The sequence below is a fragment of the Schistocerca serialis genome, chromosome 2 (genome assembly GCF_023864345.2).
Source record: "Schistocerca serialis cubense isolate TAMUIC-IGC-003099 chromosome 2, iqSchSeri2.2, whole genome shotgun sequence".
NCBI classification, from domain to species: Eukaryota; Metazoa; Arthropoda; class Insecta; order Orthoptera; family Acrididae; genus Schistocerca; species Schistocerca serialis.
Window position 1 is genome coordinate 414,495,434 of NC_064639.1, and position 16,670 is coordinate 414,512,103.

General features: G+C 37.0%; 2 protein-coding genes across 2 annotated transcripts in view; both read right to left on the reverse strand.

Moving 5' to 3' along the window:
• Window positions 1-10,874, reverse strand: part of LOC126457258 (GRIP and coiled-coil domain-containing protein 2) — a 188,905-nt gene extending 178,031 nt beyond the window's left edge. The window contains exon 1 of the mRNA XM_050093423.1: window positions 7,461-10,874. Coding sequence (XP_049949380.1) covers window positions 7,461-10,787 — 3,327 coding nt within the window. The 5' untranslated portion in view covers window positions 10,788-10,874. The remainder of the gene's footprint in view (window positions 1-7,460) is intronic.
• A 26-nt stretch (window positions 10,875-10,900) lies between these two features.
• The window catches only part of LOC126456027 (tropomyosin Cha f 1.0101-like), a 98,101-nt gene continuing 92,331 nt past the window's right edge, over window positions 10,901-16,670 (reverse strand). The window contains exons 6-7 of the mRNA XM_050091782.1: window positions 11,014-11,251; window positions 10,901-10,907 (exon numbers count right to left, since the gene is read on the reverse strand). Of these exons, the coding sequence (XP_049947739.1) occupies window positions 10,901-10,907; window positions 11,014-11,251 (245 nt within the window). The remainder of the gene's footprint in view (window positions 10,908-11,013; window positions 11,252-16,670) is intronic.

The following is a 16,670-nucleotide window of genomic DNA, read 5'->3' on the forward strand; positions in this document are numbered from 1 at the left end:
CAACAATACACCACCATATGACCCTGTGGTTAGGTAGCGCAGTTGCTTCCAGAGTGCCCATAGCATTAACCACTGCACAACAAGACTAATGCCAGATTGAGGAGGAGGAACTGACGATAAAGTTTAGCACGGAAAAATTTTTATGTATTTGGAATTCAGTTTTCCCTGATTACGCATTAAAAGCCATTGGTGGCATTACTGAGGCCACACTCCAGTCTCCAGGAGTTTCTGTGGCATAGAATTCCAATGCCAATGTGTTCTCATATCTGCCCGCTGGCTCGAACCCTGATTTCAGCTAACAGGAGGTCCTCTGCTTCCACAGCAGCAACTTATGTTGTACAGTTTGTCCATTAAAACTGTTCATGTTGCCACCACCACAAACTGGGAACCCATCCTGTGGCAGTCCCTCCTCTACATGACTCTGGCAGTCCCTCCTCTACATGACTCATGAATGGCCAATTTACCTCACCTGCCAGTTGGCAAATATGTTCAGCTCCTGGAAACATATTTTTCACAAACTCCCACTTGATGATTGTGTAATTCTTTGGACAGTGAGACAGGTGCACATCAGGTGGTCACCCCACCACACTTGCACCAACAGGCATTAAGCTTGCTGCACAAGAGACACTGGAGAATGTCCCACATGAAGACACTGGCTCACCGACAGTTTACTGTCCTCATAATCTTTCAAAACCTGTCTGTCATTATAGGCAGTGTTTCTTCTTCTGGGATGAGGAACGTGCCCCCAAAAGTTGTAAAATTATTTCTGTCTCAGACTGTATATTACAATGTTTGCTTAAAAAATTCAGTTAATGGATGCATAACATTTTTACATGTTTTCTACTTTTTAAATCTGAGTTGAACAAATATGTAATGAAAGCTAAGTGTTTAATGTAGTTGGTGTAAAGCATAACCAAGACCCCACATGTGTCTAGATGCATGTGATAAACAACCTAGACATACACTAAAACTGGACAGCAGAATAAATTCTTAACAGTCTAGAATAGAAACAAGACAGTTCTCATGAACATAGTTTGACACGTTCCTATAGAATTTTGTAATTACTTCTCTACATACAGAGGGGTTTTGACAAAAATTTCATGCTATCACTTCTAGCACAGTAAATGGCATATTCTATATCCAACTAATGGATTTGAAGCCGTATATGAAGGAAATGAGAGGTAGTTATGAAGTTTTTACTAACTCCTAAATCAATCAAGATGTGACTATGACACTTGGTGACACTTTAGTCATTCTCTACCTATTCATCATTCAATGTGACACACTTTCCCTTAAGATGGATGATTAGGCAGAGGTGATGGTAGTAGGAATCTGCATTTTGGCTGTTCAGGAAATGTCCTACTTCAAAAATGAGTCTGTTTTCATTTTAGAAATGCCTATAGTGCAATGTTTTCTTCATCTGAGTAAAGAGGAAGAAGTCACTGGATATACAGTCAGGAGAATACAAGAGACGAGACAAAGTTTGATAGCCCAAAGAAGCAGCATATGTGACTACATCCTGTGCAGAGTGATGGGATTGTCATGGAGATTTACACCCACTTGGACAATTGCCCACGAGATTCTGTACTGACAGTATCCTGTAACCTTGCCATGTGATTCCGTTACTATGCGACTGTAACAGTTTGCCCCACGTGAGCATAATCTATTAGACCATGCCTTGCTAACCCTAAAACACAACAAGCATAATCACTCTTATCGCCCTGCCCAATGAGTTGTTGAGACTTAATCATCCCCCCCCCCCCTTTTTTTGTGGTGATGACTCCACATTACTACTGCTTGCTTTGCCCCATTTTCCCTGGATCATAATGGTACAAACAGCATTCGTCTATGGATATTAGGTGGGTAAAGAAGTCATCTGGATTTGCCTGACACAGCCACAAAATTTCTGTTGCTGCCTCAGTTTGGCAGCCTTTCTGAATGGGTAAGAACAGTTGCAGAAATCCAGTGGGCAGTGACCATTGTCATGTTGAAAACATTGTGGCAGATGTTAAAAGCTGCCCCATAGCAGTTTCACTTTTTTCCACTATCATCTCGATTGGACAAACTGATCTTCAAGTAACAGGCCTCTGCTTCCCATGCGATTCTCAGGTTTTTCCATCAGGTGGGCAGCAATTCGTTTGTTTGGATTTGTTTCACCACTCTGGAAGCAACTGCTCTACCTAACCACAGGGTCATATGGTGGCGTATTGTTGTCATGTACTTCCACCAACTCAGCACTGATTGATGTAGAAATTCTTCCCCTTTAAATGCATAAAACAAATTCCTGTTATGATACTCTACTTTACAAATGGAGTGCACTGTTTCAGCTCCTCTAACAGTGTGCTACGGACACTGACACGTGGGAATTTCAATGTATACTAGGACTGCAGACCACAAACAAAAGATTAATTACACAACTTTATTTTTTCAAGTTGACAAAAAGGCTATATGATTATCCCTGGTAGAGGTACAGATCTACTGTATAAGGTGGTTGTGTCTTTCAGAGTTTACTGCAAATCATTCTGTCATTTAAAGGTAAATGTAGTCTCAAGAAGCCAGATCTGGTCTAAGTTGTGCATACACATAAGGTATGTGACTGTTTATTAAGGAGTACTGGAAGGGTATCCTACAAACTGTTGACAGATGTTGGCCAGCTATACTATAGTCCACATATCATGGCGTTGGACTTGTTCTTTTCTGCAGCTCGGTAAGGACACAACATACAAGAAAGAAAGAAAGAAAGAAAGAGAGAGAGAGGAGTTTGTCAATTCTATTTTTGCACTCTTCAGCAACAGTTTACATGTGTCTGTATTATGGGGCAGGGCCTAAACCACAGCAGAGATGAAAAAGGCAGCATAATTTATTGTGGAAAATATATTAAGCAAACGCATGCAAATTAAATACTTGTTGCCAATACCACACAATATTTCTGATCACATTGGCAGAGTAACACCAGCAAGGACTAAACCTGTAGTTAAGTAAAATCACAGACAATCATTTCTAGAAATGAGTAAAAAGTGTGTGTTGCAAATTCCAGGAGAGGGCAAGGCTGACTTCACCTCCTGAAAATGGTATGGTCAACTATTTCTTGGGTACAAAAGAGATTTTTCTTACCGATTATTTTGCAACTACATCAGTTAGAAGAAAAGATGTATGTCCTGTCACAAAATGTGACTTAGTACTGGAAATCTGGGGAATCTGAAACGCGAATTGCTGGAGGATCCATGCTATTCACCCTATCTGGCACCGTCTAACATGTCCCCATTTCAACATTATAGATAAATATGCAGCTGCAAAACCAGAGTCAAATTTTGAGGGATTGCGAAAGCCATAGGTAACTACACTAACAGAATGCTATCACTGGAAAAGCAATACTCAATTTGCTTTGCATTAAAATGAGACGAAGCAAAAAAAGTATTTTAGATTTTAAAAAACGATCTGTCACTGCTGATCAATAACGTGTCCTCATGTACTACCATGAAGCCCTTAAAGAATTCTGTAAATGAAAAAGACAATATCAGAATGCACTGATCCTGAATCATGGACCCTGCCACGGTGGTGCCTGCATGCCTCAGCAATGCAGACAGCTGTACAACTACACTGGAAGGATATCTGCAGAGAGACCAAACTCACATATTGTTCTTGAAGATGGGCAGCAGTGTTTCCAGTAGTTGCAGTAGGGCAACAATCTGGATGACTGACTGACCTGGGCATGTAACATTAGCCAGTATGACCTTGCTGTGCTGGCAATGTCAACAGCCGAAAGTTAGGGAAAACTAGCAGCCGTTGTTTTTCCACCAAGGGCATGCAACTCAACAATATGGATTTTGATGCTGACATCCACTTGGGTAAGATATTTTGGAGGTAATGTAGTCCACATATCAGATCTCCAGCTGGGGCCTACTCAGGAGGAGATTGCCATCACAGATAACAAGACTGATTTTCTATGGGTCACAGCATGGAATGTTAGATCCTTTAATTGGGTATGTAGGTTAGAGAATTTAAAAAAAAGGAAATGGATAGGGCGAAATTAAATGTAGTGTGAATTAGTGAATTGAGATGACAGAAAGATGAAGACTTTTTATCAGATGAGTGCAGGATTATCAACTCAAAATCAAAGAGAGAGAATGCAGGAGAAGATTTAATAATGAATAAGAAAATGCTGGTGAGCTGCTACGAACAACATAGTCAAGACAGAAGCAAAGCCAAACACAGTGGTACAAGTTTATATGCCTATTAGCTCCACAGATGACAAACAGACTGAAATAATATATGATGAGGTAAAAGAAATTATACAGATTCTTATGGAACACATAAATGTAACTGTGATGGGAGACTGTAATTTGACAGTAAGAAAAGGAAGAGAAGGAAACTAGGAGGAGAACATACACTGTGGGAATGGACAGAAAGCAGCAGCCACCTGGAAGAATTTTGCACAGAACATATTTTATTAATGCTAAACTTTGGTTTAAAAATCATGAAAGAAAGTTGTATCCATGGAAGTGATGTGGAGGCACTGGAAGGTTTTAGTCAGATCATATAATTGTAAGACAGGGTTCAAAACCCAGTTTTAAACTGCAAAGAATTTACAGGGGCACATGTAGGTAAGATCAGTTCCAGTTCTGGAGAAATGTGAGAACCCACGAAGCAATACTGGTGCTATTACTTGTCTCAGAAGATAGACATGAGTCAGTGCTTTAATGCACTTGTACATACAGAAAAAGCTTATGGTTGTTAAAGTGGACAAGGAAAGAATTTCAAGAGACTACATTGGATAAATTGAAAGAACCAATGGTTGTTGAAAATTTCAGAGTGCTAACAGGGGAAAGGAATACACTATGAGGTCAATGGATAACTTTGAGAAATGAAATAGTGAAATCAACAGGGGATCAAATGGGCAAAAAGAGAAGGCTCCAGCAAAAATCGTTGAAAAATACATCAGATATTGAATTTAACTGAAAAAAGAAGGAAACATAAAAATGCTGCATATAAAGCAGGACAAAGGGAATACAAATGACTAAAAGATGAGATTAACAGGAAGTGCAAAATGAAAATGTAGGAATAGCTAGAAGAAAAACGCAAAGTTACAGGAGCACACATGGCTATGGAAAAAGATAGATGTTGCAGATAGGAAAATTACAAATATTTTGAGAAAAGAGAATGGGCAGTATGACTATCATAAGCTTAGAGTAGAAGACAGTACTAAACAAAGGAGGGAAAGTTGGAAGGTAAAAGGAATAGATAGAAACGCTATACAAAGAAAAGAAACTTGAAGACAAAATTATGAAAAGGAAAGAGGAAGTACATAAAGATACGCTGGGAAATAAGACACTGCACAAAGAATATGGATGAGCACTGACAGTCAGTAGATGAAACAGGGCACTTTGAGTAGATGGTATTGCTTCAGAATTATTGAGGTCCTTGGGGAACAGACAAATCTATTTATGCAAGATATACGAGACAGGCAAAATGCCATCAGGCTTCAAGAAGAAAGTAATAAGCCCAATCCTAAACAAGGCTGGTGTTGACACATGTGAGTACTATCAAACCATCAATTTAAGAAGTTAAGAGTTGCAAAACACTAACACAAATTATTTACAAAAGAATGAAAAAGGTGGTAGAAACTGACCTCAGGTAAGATCAATTCCGGTTCTGGAGAAATGTGAGAACCCACGAGGCAATACTGGCACTATTACTTGTCTCAGAAGATACACTGATCATTCGGTACTTTAATGCACTTGTAGATACAGAAAAAGCTTATGACAATGTTGACTGGATTTTCAGTCTTTAAAGTTCTTAAGTTATCCTGGTAATTATAGTGAGAAAAAGGTTATTTACAACTTGGACTGAAATATTTGCAGTTATAATACTTGAAGGATATTAAGGGGAAACAGTAGCTGAGAAGGGAATGAGGCAGTGTTGTAGTATATTCCTGTTATAATTAAACCTGTACAATGAGCAAGCTGTACAGGAAACCAAAAAGAAATTTGGAAAGGGCAGCAAAAGGGAAATACTGAAAAGGAATTGAAGTTCAGGGAGAAGAAATAAAAGCTTTAGGGTTTATCAATTACATAATTCTGTCAGAGAAACAAAGGGCTTAGAAGAGCAGCTGAACAAAAATGGTATAGGTTGACGTGAGGTTGTAAGACGAGCTATTTCATTATAATATTTACAGTGTGATATTCTCTTTACATTCAATGAAGGGGTATGGATTGTTCAGGTGGTGCCGGATTTTAAACATTATCACAAAATACTGTTGATAAATGTGAAGATAGTATAGGAAAACAACAACAATTTTCTTGGTGGTTGACATGAATGCCTGAAATTTTGCACACACTGCAGCGAACATCACTCATAATATTTTAATGAAGGCACAACCCATTTCTATTTTCCAAGCATCAGCAGACGCAATCACAGACAAAAACTGACAAGTGGAGGCCACAATGTTCAGACCACGGATTTATGTCGAGCTTTGTACATTTTTAAGAGTCTATTAGGACAACGTAATGCGCAAACAATAAGGTGTACTACTTAGGTAATCTCGAGAAAATTGCAAGAGAAGTTTTCTGCATCAATGATGTACCGGTGCAGTGTCACTCTGAGCATGAACTGGTTGTGGTTTGGTGGTTAGCGTCCAAGCTTCACAATCATTGGATCGATTCCCATTTCTTTCTTTAATTTATATTTTTTTCAACACTAGTAAAAGTGTACAAAGTTTAAGGTAAACCAATGAACCAAGCATCGTGGCCTCCCCTTGTGAGGAAAATGTTTGTTCTAAGAATCACAGAATCTCTTATATGACAGAAAAAGTTTACTGATTGGCAAAATGGGACTTTCAAGAATTTGAAGAAGTCACCTAGCATGCCAGGTTCAAGAATACAAGAGTAGGGTGTTAATTAACAATAAAATCTGATGGTTTCCTGATCTTGACATTCCCGATCCAATGTCTTAGTGACTCACTGACAAAATTCCTGCATAGTCTTACTTTCTCCAACACTTTTCTTTCTCATCAGCAGGTAGCATCTCTTGGCTTTAGAAGCTTTAATCTGTCTCTCATTTTCCCTGTATGCCTGCACCAGAGTCACTTAATAAGTAGAAATTTATCTTACGTTTCTGATTGTAGCTTCTATTTTTAAATTATTTTTTCCTGGCAATACTAAGTATGTCAAAAAAATCTAGCTGCCTGTACGTTACTATTACCTGAACGTACAGGAGAATGTAGCCTATATGTAAATGACAAATTACAACAATTACTGGTGTTGCCTGGCCAAATCAAAAATACTATATGTAAATAGCTTTACACCTGTAGATGTGCAAATGTATTTTTAAATTTAAATGAGGCTCTGGCATTAATTATCTCTCCACCTCTTTGTGCCAGAGTTCCAGTTATTTACTCAACATTGGTACATCATGACATACAGAAATAACAAATTAGTAAAAATAAAACAGACTTTTCTTACCTCCAGTAATTTTGTCTTTTGTTTTAATTCTTCAGTCTGGCATTTAAATCTATTGTCTGCTTCATTTAGCTCTCTCTCCATATGCTGCATTTTCTGTATGGCAATGTCATGCATCTCTCTTACTGAATTCAGTTCTGAAGCTGCAGAATTTTTAAGGGCACTAATTTCAGCAGAAAGTGCAACACACTCTTTGGACTTATTGTCACACTTTTCTGTAGACAAATTTAAATCTTTCTGAAGATCTTCAATTGTTCTATGGCATGTATTTAACTGGTTTTCCAATGATAGAACTTCTTCCTGTTTTGCGACAAATTGCATTTTTAGGCTGTTGTACTCATCTTGAATTTTATTCATTTCATCCAACAATGCTGAATTTTTCTTTTCTAAAGCATTTGTTATTTCCTTAACTTCTTCAGCCTCTTTGGTTTTTGCCATCAGCCTTTCACTAGTATTTCTTAATTCATCTTGCACTTTCTTTAATTCTACCATTACTTCATCACTTTGACTTATTACTTGCATGAGCTGAGCTTTGGTGCTATCAGTATCATTACACTGCTCCTCTACTAATTTCTTGTACATGGAACACTCAGTCTGCACATCCCTCAAGTTATTCTGTAAACCAGATATGCAGCTTTCAGACTGGGATTTTAAATCGACAAATGACTGTTTTAAAGAGATCAGTTCCTCATTGTTTGTTTCTACCAAGTTTTTAAAATGGGACGCATTTGATTCGAACTGATCACGCTCCTGTCTTATTAATTTCAAATCATCATGCAGTCTAGATAATTCATTCTTTGATGTTTCACACTGCTGCACCAACTTCTCAATAACTGAAGTTCTCTCACCAAGCTGGTTATGTAGCTTCCTTATAATGGCCATTACTGCCTCTTTACTATGCAATGAGTTTTCTTCCATGCCATCTGACAAAAATCCTTCTTCTTTCATTGCACTCAGAACATCCTCACATTCAAAATGTCTTTCTTGCAAAGCACAGATTTCAGATTTGTGTTTTTCTTCAATGTTTTCCAGTCGTTCCTTCAGAAGATTCAGTTCTCTTTCTTTGTCTTTAGAGACATCCTGAATAAATAATAGTTCACTACGCAGCTTTTCATATTCCTTTGACTTAGAATCCAAAGTTGCTTTCAAATTTTGCAGCTCCAGTACCTCTTCAGAATTTTGTTCCAAAACATTTTTCTTTTCTGAAAGTTCCTTCCGTAAATTGGCTAAACTTTCACTGTTATACTGAAAAGAAATCTGTGTGCCCAGAAACTGGCTCAGCTCTTCCTCTATATGGCTAATCAATTCAACCTTATTTCTGATATCATCTTGGCAACTTTTTAAGTCTGTTAATAACTTTTCTCCTGAATCTGTTTTTTCCTGCTGACTCATTTCAGTAATAGAAGCAATTTCATATTTGAGATTATTGATTTCTTGAGCTTGTCGTTTCACTGTACAAAATATTTCTATAAATTTCTCTGCTTGTTCCTTTCCTAAAATATCTCCTAGCTTGTCTAATGTTTCATTGTTAAAGTACCGGACTTCTGAAACAGTTTCGGATAAATTATATTGTGGTGGAAAATCAGAGTGAGCATTTGAAATTAGTAGTCTAATTCCCTCCTTCAGACTATCATTTTCAGTTTGCAGTTCCTCACCATGTGCTTCCATATTAGAAATAACTGAATTTAAATGTTCTAACTCTGAGTGTAGCTTCTGTATCTCATCTCTGTACCTGTCACCTTCAACTGATGTTCCATTTTCACTTGAAGCATCAGAATTCTGAATGTGGCCTGAGATACTGCTCTTATTTTCTTGGGAATCTGATTCAGTCACCTCTTTGCTGCCACTGTAATCACTAACGTTTGCTGAAGAGGCACTGTTTCTTGTAACTGAAATTCTTTCGAGGCTCTCACAGAGACTTGTGATTATATCTGAAAGTGTTGCACATGTTTTGGGTTCATTTACTTGCACTAATGTATCAGCACTCCCTTGTTCATTTTCTTTGCTATCTGGTACCAATCTTTCCACTTTTAACTTATCTAATAAATGATTATGTACAGCATTATTAAGCATATCCATTGCATTAGCCATTTCTGAATGTAGAGATTCACATTCTGCTCTTACTTGAAGCAACTCATGATTTACTTTTTCCTTTTCTGCTTTTAAACCCGTATTAGCTTCTAGAACAGCTGTTCTGTCTGCATTTACTGACTCTAGAGTCGTTTCCAACTTCTCCTTTTCTGCTTTCAAACAAGAATTCTCTTCTGAAATAACTATCTTTTCAACACTTACCTTTTCCAACAAGTCATTCAGTTTTTGCTTTTCAGATTTTAAGCACACATTGTCCTCAGATATTAAAATTTTCTCAGCTGTTATCTTCTCCAGCAGTTCTTTTAGTTTTTGCAGTTCAGATTTTAAATAACAGTTATCTTCAATTATTGCAGAATTATCTGCTTCCAAAACATCCAAACGTTCAAGTAGCTTTTTCTTTTCCATATTCAGCTTTGCAATGTCTTTAAGAAATGATTCCCGTTCAGCTCCCAGACTCTGGATTAGCTGGTTGAGTTCAGCATTGTTCTGTTTCACATTTTCTATTCCACTAACAACTCTGTCCTTTTCACTCATTATTGCTTTGAGTTGATCTAATAAGCTTTCATTATCATGTTTCAGCCTTTCCTTCACTTGAAAATACGCATCCTTCTCAGCATTTGTATATTTCAATGTTTCTTTAAGATTATGTACATGGGTTGCAAACTGTTCCTTTTCTTCAAATAAGTTCTGTATCTCTCGAGTCAACTTTTCTATTTCAAGATTGGCATCTTTTACATTATTCCTAGCTTCACTAATACTCTCAATTTCCTTCCGATACTTCTCTTCCAAAATATTTTTCTCTCTCTGCAACTTTTCCTCAAATATATGTTTTTCCTTTCTCAACTTATCCATCAAGGTAGTTTTCTCTTGTTCAAATTTTTTTTCCAACTCTGCAATCTCTGCATTATATTTCTGTTCTAGGCACTGTTTCTCCTCTGCAGCCTTTTCTTGTAGTCGTTTTAGTTGCTCCTCAAGAGCATGTCTCTCTCTCAGAAATTTATCTTCAACAATGTGAAATTCTTCACAAAATTTCTCTTCACACTTTTTAAGTTTCTGCGCAAATTTTTCTTCGCGAAGTTTTAATTCTTGCTTGTAATGTTTCTCACAAGTTAGTAACTGCTGTTTGAAATTTTCTGTATATGCCTGTTTCTCTTCAGCAAAGGTTTCTTCCTGATTCTGCAATTTTTGGATGTACCCTTCCTCAACTGTCTTCATTTCCTTAATTTTCTGTTCCTCCATTTCCCTTATAAGTTGCTTATGTTTCTCTTCCAAAGACAATTTTTCGTTTTCAAACTGTTCAGATAATGTTAAGACCTGTTGCTTTGCATTAAGTTCCATCTCCTGCTTTTCAGTTAGGAACTGTTCTTTCAATTCATTTAACTTATTTTTCCAAGAAATAATTTCATGTTTCAAAGTATCTTCCATAGTTTTCTTTTCTTGTTCAAGTGTTTGTTCAAACACAGACTTCTCTTTTTTAAACTGATCCTGAAGTTCACATATTCTCTCTTCCCAAGAAATTTGCCTTCGTTTGAACTGCTCTTCATATGCCAATTTTTCCTGACTGAATTGATCATGTAACTGTTTCATTTGATCATTTTTCTTTTTATTCTCTTCATTTACCCTATCCAGCTCCTCCTGTAATATTGCCATTTCATTTTCTACAGCCACTATTCTCTGTTTAGCCTTGATGCTTTCAGTCCTCTCTGTAAAAATAAAGAAAAACAAGAATAATAAGTATAAGCTTCAGAATTTTCACTGATGCACACAAATAATTCACTTCATCTAAGGAAAATATAATTCTCCGCTGTTTACAAAAAAAAAAAAAAAATGTATGTACAGCTGACAAAAATAGCAAAAATTATTTATTCACATAACTTGCTAGTGAGTCTGTCTAATGTTAAGTCATGAGAAATACTTTTAGAAATAGCCACTGTAGAGCAGAGAGCACTCATTGTACAATGGTAAGTAGGATACTGAAAAAGTCACAAGACTGTGAAAAAGTTTCTGATTCTACATGCAAAGATGTTCACAGAAAACATACAACTGCTATACACATATATTGATCAGTATTTTCAGCAAACAATATTTCCTGCTCATACAAAATTCAACGAACTATGTACTTCTTACATAAAGAAGTAGAAAAATAACAGATTACAGCACAAATCACGAAACACAATTTTCTCTTCAATCTAAACCTTAACAAACAATAGCAATCACAGTCATCTACACAAATGGCAGTATAAAGGATGTTGAAGATGATATCATGTGGATCTTCTTAAGGATCAACAAAAATTTGATTTACGTCTGGTACTTCTTTTATATATTATGCTGCATAAAAAAAATTAAAGAAAATGTACCGTAAAATAATACTAAAGTCAAAATCAGTTTCTATACAGCACATCTGTGCTGTTGATGCCAACACAAGTCACAAAAAACAGCTAGTGTGAGTCTATAAGCATGTTAGCAAAAGAAATCTGTATGTAGGAGATCTGTTCAAAAAATTCCAGAAAATTCATAATTTCACACCAATGGTGTGTTGAGTGAAATACTGTTGGCATTCCTGCACACACCTGTGTTTAATGTGTAACTGCCGGAGTTTGATTTTTGAATGACTTAGTTATTGTTCACTGCTGCATTGAGTAGAATGTTGTGTCGCACAGTTTGCGAATTTCAAGATGGCAGAGTTAGAAGAGCAATGCGCCTGCACTAAATTTTGTGTAAAACTCAAGAAAGCCTTTACAGAGACACACCAAATGATGCAGGAAGCCTACAGTGATGAGTGCTTAAGCCATACTTGGTGGTACAAATGGTTCACATGGTTTAAAATGGCCAGGTGAAGTTAAAGATGACACTCGTTCAGGACGCCCTTTGATGTCTACCAAGAAAGGACGTCCTTTGCTATCTACCGAGAACACTCATCTCAGGAACATAAACAAAACTGTGCGTGCCAATCAAAGACTGACTGTCTGAGAGATTGCAGAGATTGCAACATTTCAGTTGGATCATGCCATGCAATCCTGACACAGTATTTTGGAATGCATTGTGTTCTAACAAATTCATCCCATGGCTCACAAGTCAAAGACCAGAAAGACTTCTGTGAAGAGCTTTTGGATCACACAAATGAAAACGAGATCTCACTTAAGAGAATCATAACTGGTGATGAGATGGATCTACAATTATGATGTTGAGATCAAGGTTCGATCATCACGAGTCGGCAAAAATTCTTCAAAACCATAAAGAGCTCATCCCAAAATCAAAAAGAGCACATTATGTCAGGTCAAATGTCAAAGCCATGCTGATAGTTTTCTTTAATTTTGAAGGATTAGCTCATCATGAATTCGTGCTACAGGGACAAATCGTTAATCAATGATACTACCGGAACATGTTGTGATGCCTGTAAGAAACTGTGAGAAGGAAGCGGCCTGACATGTGGTGAGACAATTCATGGTGCTTGCATCACGATAATGCATCTGCACATTCATCCCTTTTGGTGTGTGACTATCGTAAAATAAATAAATAAATAAAAAACCGAAATCACAGTGCTCCCTCATCCTCTTGCAGACGGCGCTTGATGCTTCCAGAAGTGGAAATGGTGTTGGGGGCAGTCTATCATTTGTAGAGGAGAGTATTTCGAAGGACACCGTGCACAATAAGTAAAAGGTAAGTGCAGAAAAATTTTGTGGGCAAAGTTCCAGTATATTTTGAACAGACCTCGTGTGGATGGTATATGCTGCACAGGGAGATGAGGGTAAAGGTTGAAATTACAGTACACTTGCTCATTAAAGCAGAAACACGTGAATATATATGTCATAATAGTAGTGTCAAAGTACAGATTAATTATTTCCTTTCATGTTCTAGCAAGAAAAGATCACACTTACAAAATCACAATTGAGTCAGTGAGATTTTGGGGGTAAACAGTGTAATTTTTGGCAAATATGAAAGAAAGCTGCTTATCTTTTAAGTGAACAGTCAAAAAAAAAAAAAAAAAAACTGATGACATGGTTTTATTGTAACACTGTACAAATTCCATACAGGTAACAGTGGGAAAGATGTTGGAACATTTTCCTTGTTGAACACAACTGAATGAACCTGTTAAACAAAAAAATTATGAATACAGAATCGCGATAGTGTGTGTTCAAATTAATTAGCACGAAGTTTACAAGGAACATAAGTTTTATTTTTTATGTCCTTAGGTCCCCCTGTGTGTGTGTGTGTGTGTGTGTGTGTGTGTGTGTGCGTGTGTGTGTGTGTTAAAATCCTAATTAGCATGTGATTCTGGTTTTGTCTGGGTAGCTGTAACTAAGTAAATGTAGCTCTTTGATTTCAGGAGACTGTTGACAAAATAATTATGTAGAAAGATGCACATCTCATCTGGCTTCTTCTTCTTTTTACTATTTCTTCACAGTATGTATAAAATGATGCTTTCTGGTGTCCTAGACTACACACACTAAATGGGAAGTACTAAAACTTTCATGGATGAACATTTTCTGCATAGGTACGCAAGGAAGTTGTAAGCTGCATAAAAATGAATGCAAGTCCTGCTACATCTGTTTTAATTCTGCACATTTCTGATATTAGTTTCTTGTATAATTTACAAGCCCTTTTTGTTTGTAACATTAAATCTGTTACTGCACCACTTTTTGCATTGTCATTTAGTGCAAAAGATTAATTTTTGTTTTCAAATCTCTTAGATTGAGTACATACCTACATGTTGTCTTCCAGGTCTATATTTGTACTTGTCTCGAGATAGTTTGAAAAGTATTCATATTTAATTTCACTTTCCAGTTTCAGACATTCTTCCAAGAGGCATATTATTCATCTGTAAGAGGGTCAATCAGCTTCCAAATACAGAATGGGGATGGAAATATACGGAGCAGTTTTCTCTGAATATGATTCAATGTGAGCATCAAGTTATTATTCTCTCTTTCAAAATTCACTTATTATGCGTATTGACTGGCTGAATTCCTTCGGCTTACAGGTTTAACAGGTTTTTAAGACATAGAACTTCTTTACTTCAAATGGTACATAGGCCTAAAAGTGGCTTGCGATGCGTGATCCGATCCCTTAGTGGCAAAGTGTGTCCAGCTACTAATGAGCTGCATGGGTTCGGGGCTTGAAGACTGATTATTATTAAAACAGTTACACATGTACCTTGCTCATTCTTTGACCTTCCACTATAAAGTGTGTATATGTCCGATCATTTTGATCATCTGTAACCTTCACAGTACACATGTTCATACAGCCACAATCAGGCTCCGACCACTTTTGTTCCATTAAGCTCCCAGTTATTACGACGAACTTTTCTCCTTTTTGCACTGCTTATTTTATTCTGTCATATTTCCATTTCCTTTATTTTCTTAACAATGCTTTCACATTATGATTCTGACATTATACATGGTAACAGCGTTAACTGATTCTGCACAATATAACAGACACTAATTTATCATTTCAAAACAAAAACCTCTACTCTAAAAACATAGATAAATATGAACACTACAGTGCAAACAATAATACAAAGCACAGAACACTGTTGGGACATTGGATCATTTTGTGGCTACTGAGACAAAAAAAGGAAGATATTCCAAGAACACATCCCCCCCCCTCACTCTTCACTACTATGGGCCAACAAAACACATTGGAAAATTAACTATCTCAGTTTATTTTAATCAAAATGTGGAATTTCTCCCTTATTAATCTCACTGATTCAGTTACAGTAAAGAATATTGTTACATTTCATCCTGGATTTTCCACTGTTTGAAAAAAAAAAAATATATATATATACCTTACACAAACCATACAATGATGTTATTTACTGAACTGACACATATCCAAGAACAAGAAACAAGATGAAAATCAATTGATCCACTTTCCATACTATTCTCAATGGAGGAGTCCTCTCATACTATAACACAAAACAAATAGACTGCTCAAAATGCTACAGAACTGTAGCATGTAACAGAGTCCATATGCTGCCGTAAGTTTCATCAAAATCAATCAACTCATTGTCCTGGGTGAGTAATTACTACAGATGTGTTCTTGTATCCTGCCAGGGAATGTCACGTGTGACATTTGATGCCAAATTAATGAGACAAACATCACAAATTTGAGTACTTAACAACATGTTTGAATGACTGTGAGCAATAAGTGCTAAAAGTAGAGGGCAAAAGAGGAATCCAGACAGTAGAAATGACATTTCTGAGATAAGACCTACAAATAACCAGAAAACAGAGAATGAGAAAAGTTGTCATACATTTGGAGCTTGGAAGAAAAGATTGTACGTTGCAGGAAGGAATGGTGGAGACAGGCAGTGAGTACATCCATTACAAGAATACCTAAAATAATACACATATCAATGAAAATTATCAATTTTTGAAAATATAATATACACTGAAGCACCAAAGAAACTGGTACAGACATGCGTGTTTAAATACAGATATAGGTGAGCATGCAGAATATGGCACTGCGGTCAGCAATGCCTAAATAAGACATAATGTGTCTGGCACAGTTGTTAGATTGGTTACTGCTGCTACAATGGCAGGTTACCAAGATTTAAGCGAGTCTGAACATGGTGTTATAGTCTGCACACAAGCGATGGGACACAGCATCTCTGGATAGTGTTTAAGTGGGTACTTTCCCATATGACCATTTCACGAGTGTACCATAAATATCAGGAATCTGGTAAAAAAAATCTCAACGACACTGCTGCGACTAGAAAAGATTCTGCAAGAACCGGACCAACAACAACTGAAGAGAATCGTTCAGTGTGACAGAAGTGCAACCCTTCTATAAATTGCTACAGATTTAAATGCTGGGCCACCAACAACTGTCAGCATCTGAAACACTCAACAAAACATCATCAATATGGGGTTTCAGAGCCAAAGCCCACTCATGTACCCTTAATAACTGCATGACACAAAGCGTTACACCTCACCTGGGCCCATCAACACCGACATTGGACTTTTGATGATTGAAAACATGTTGCCTAGTCGGACAAGTCTTGTTTCAAATTGTATCGAGCTGATGGATATGTACAGATATGGAGACAACCTCATGAATCCATGGACCCTGCATGTCAAAAGGGGACTGTTCAAGCTGGTGGGGCGTGTGCAGTTGGAGTGATAT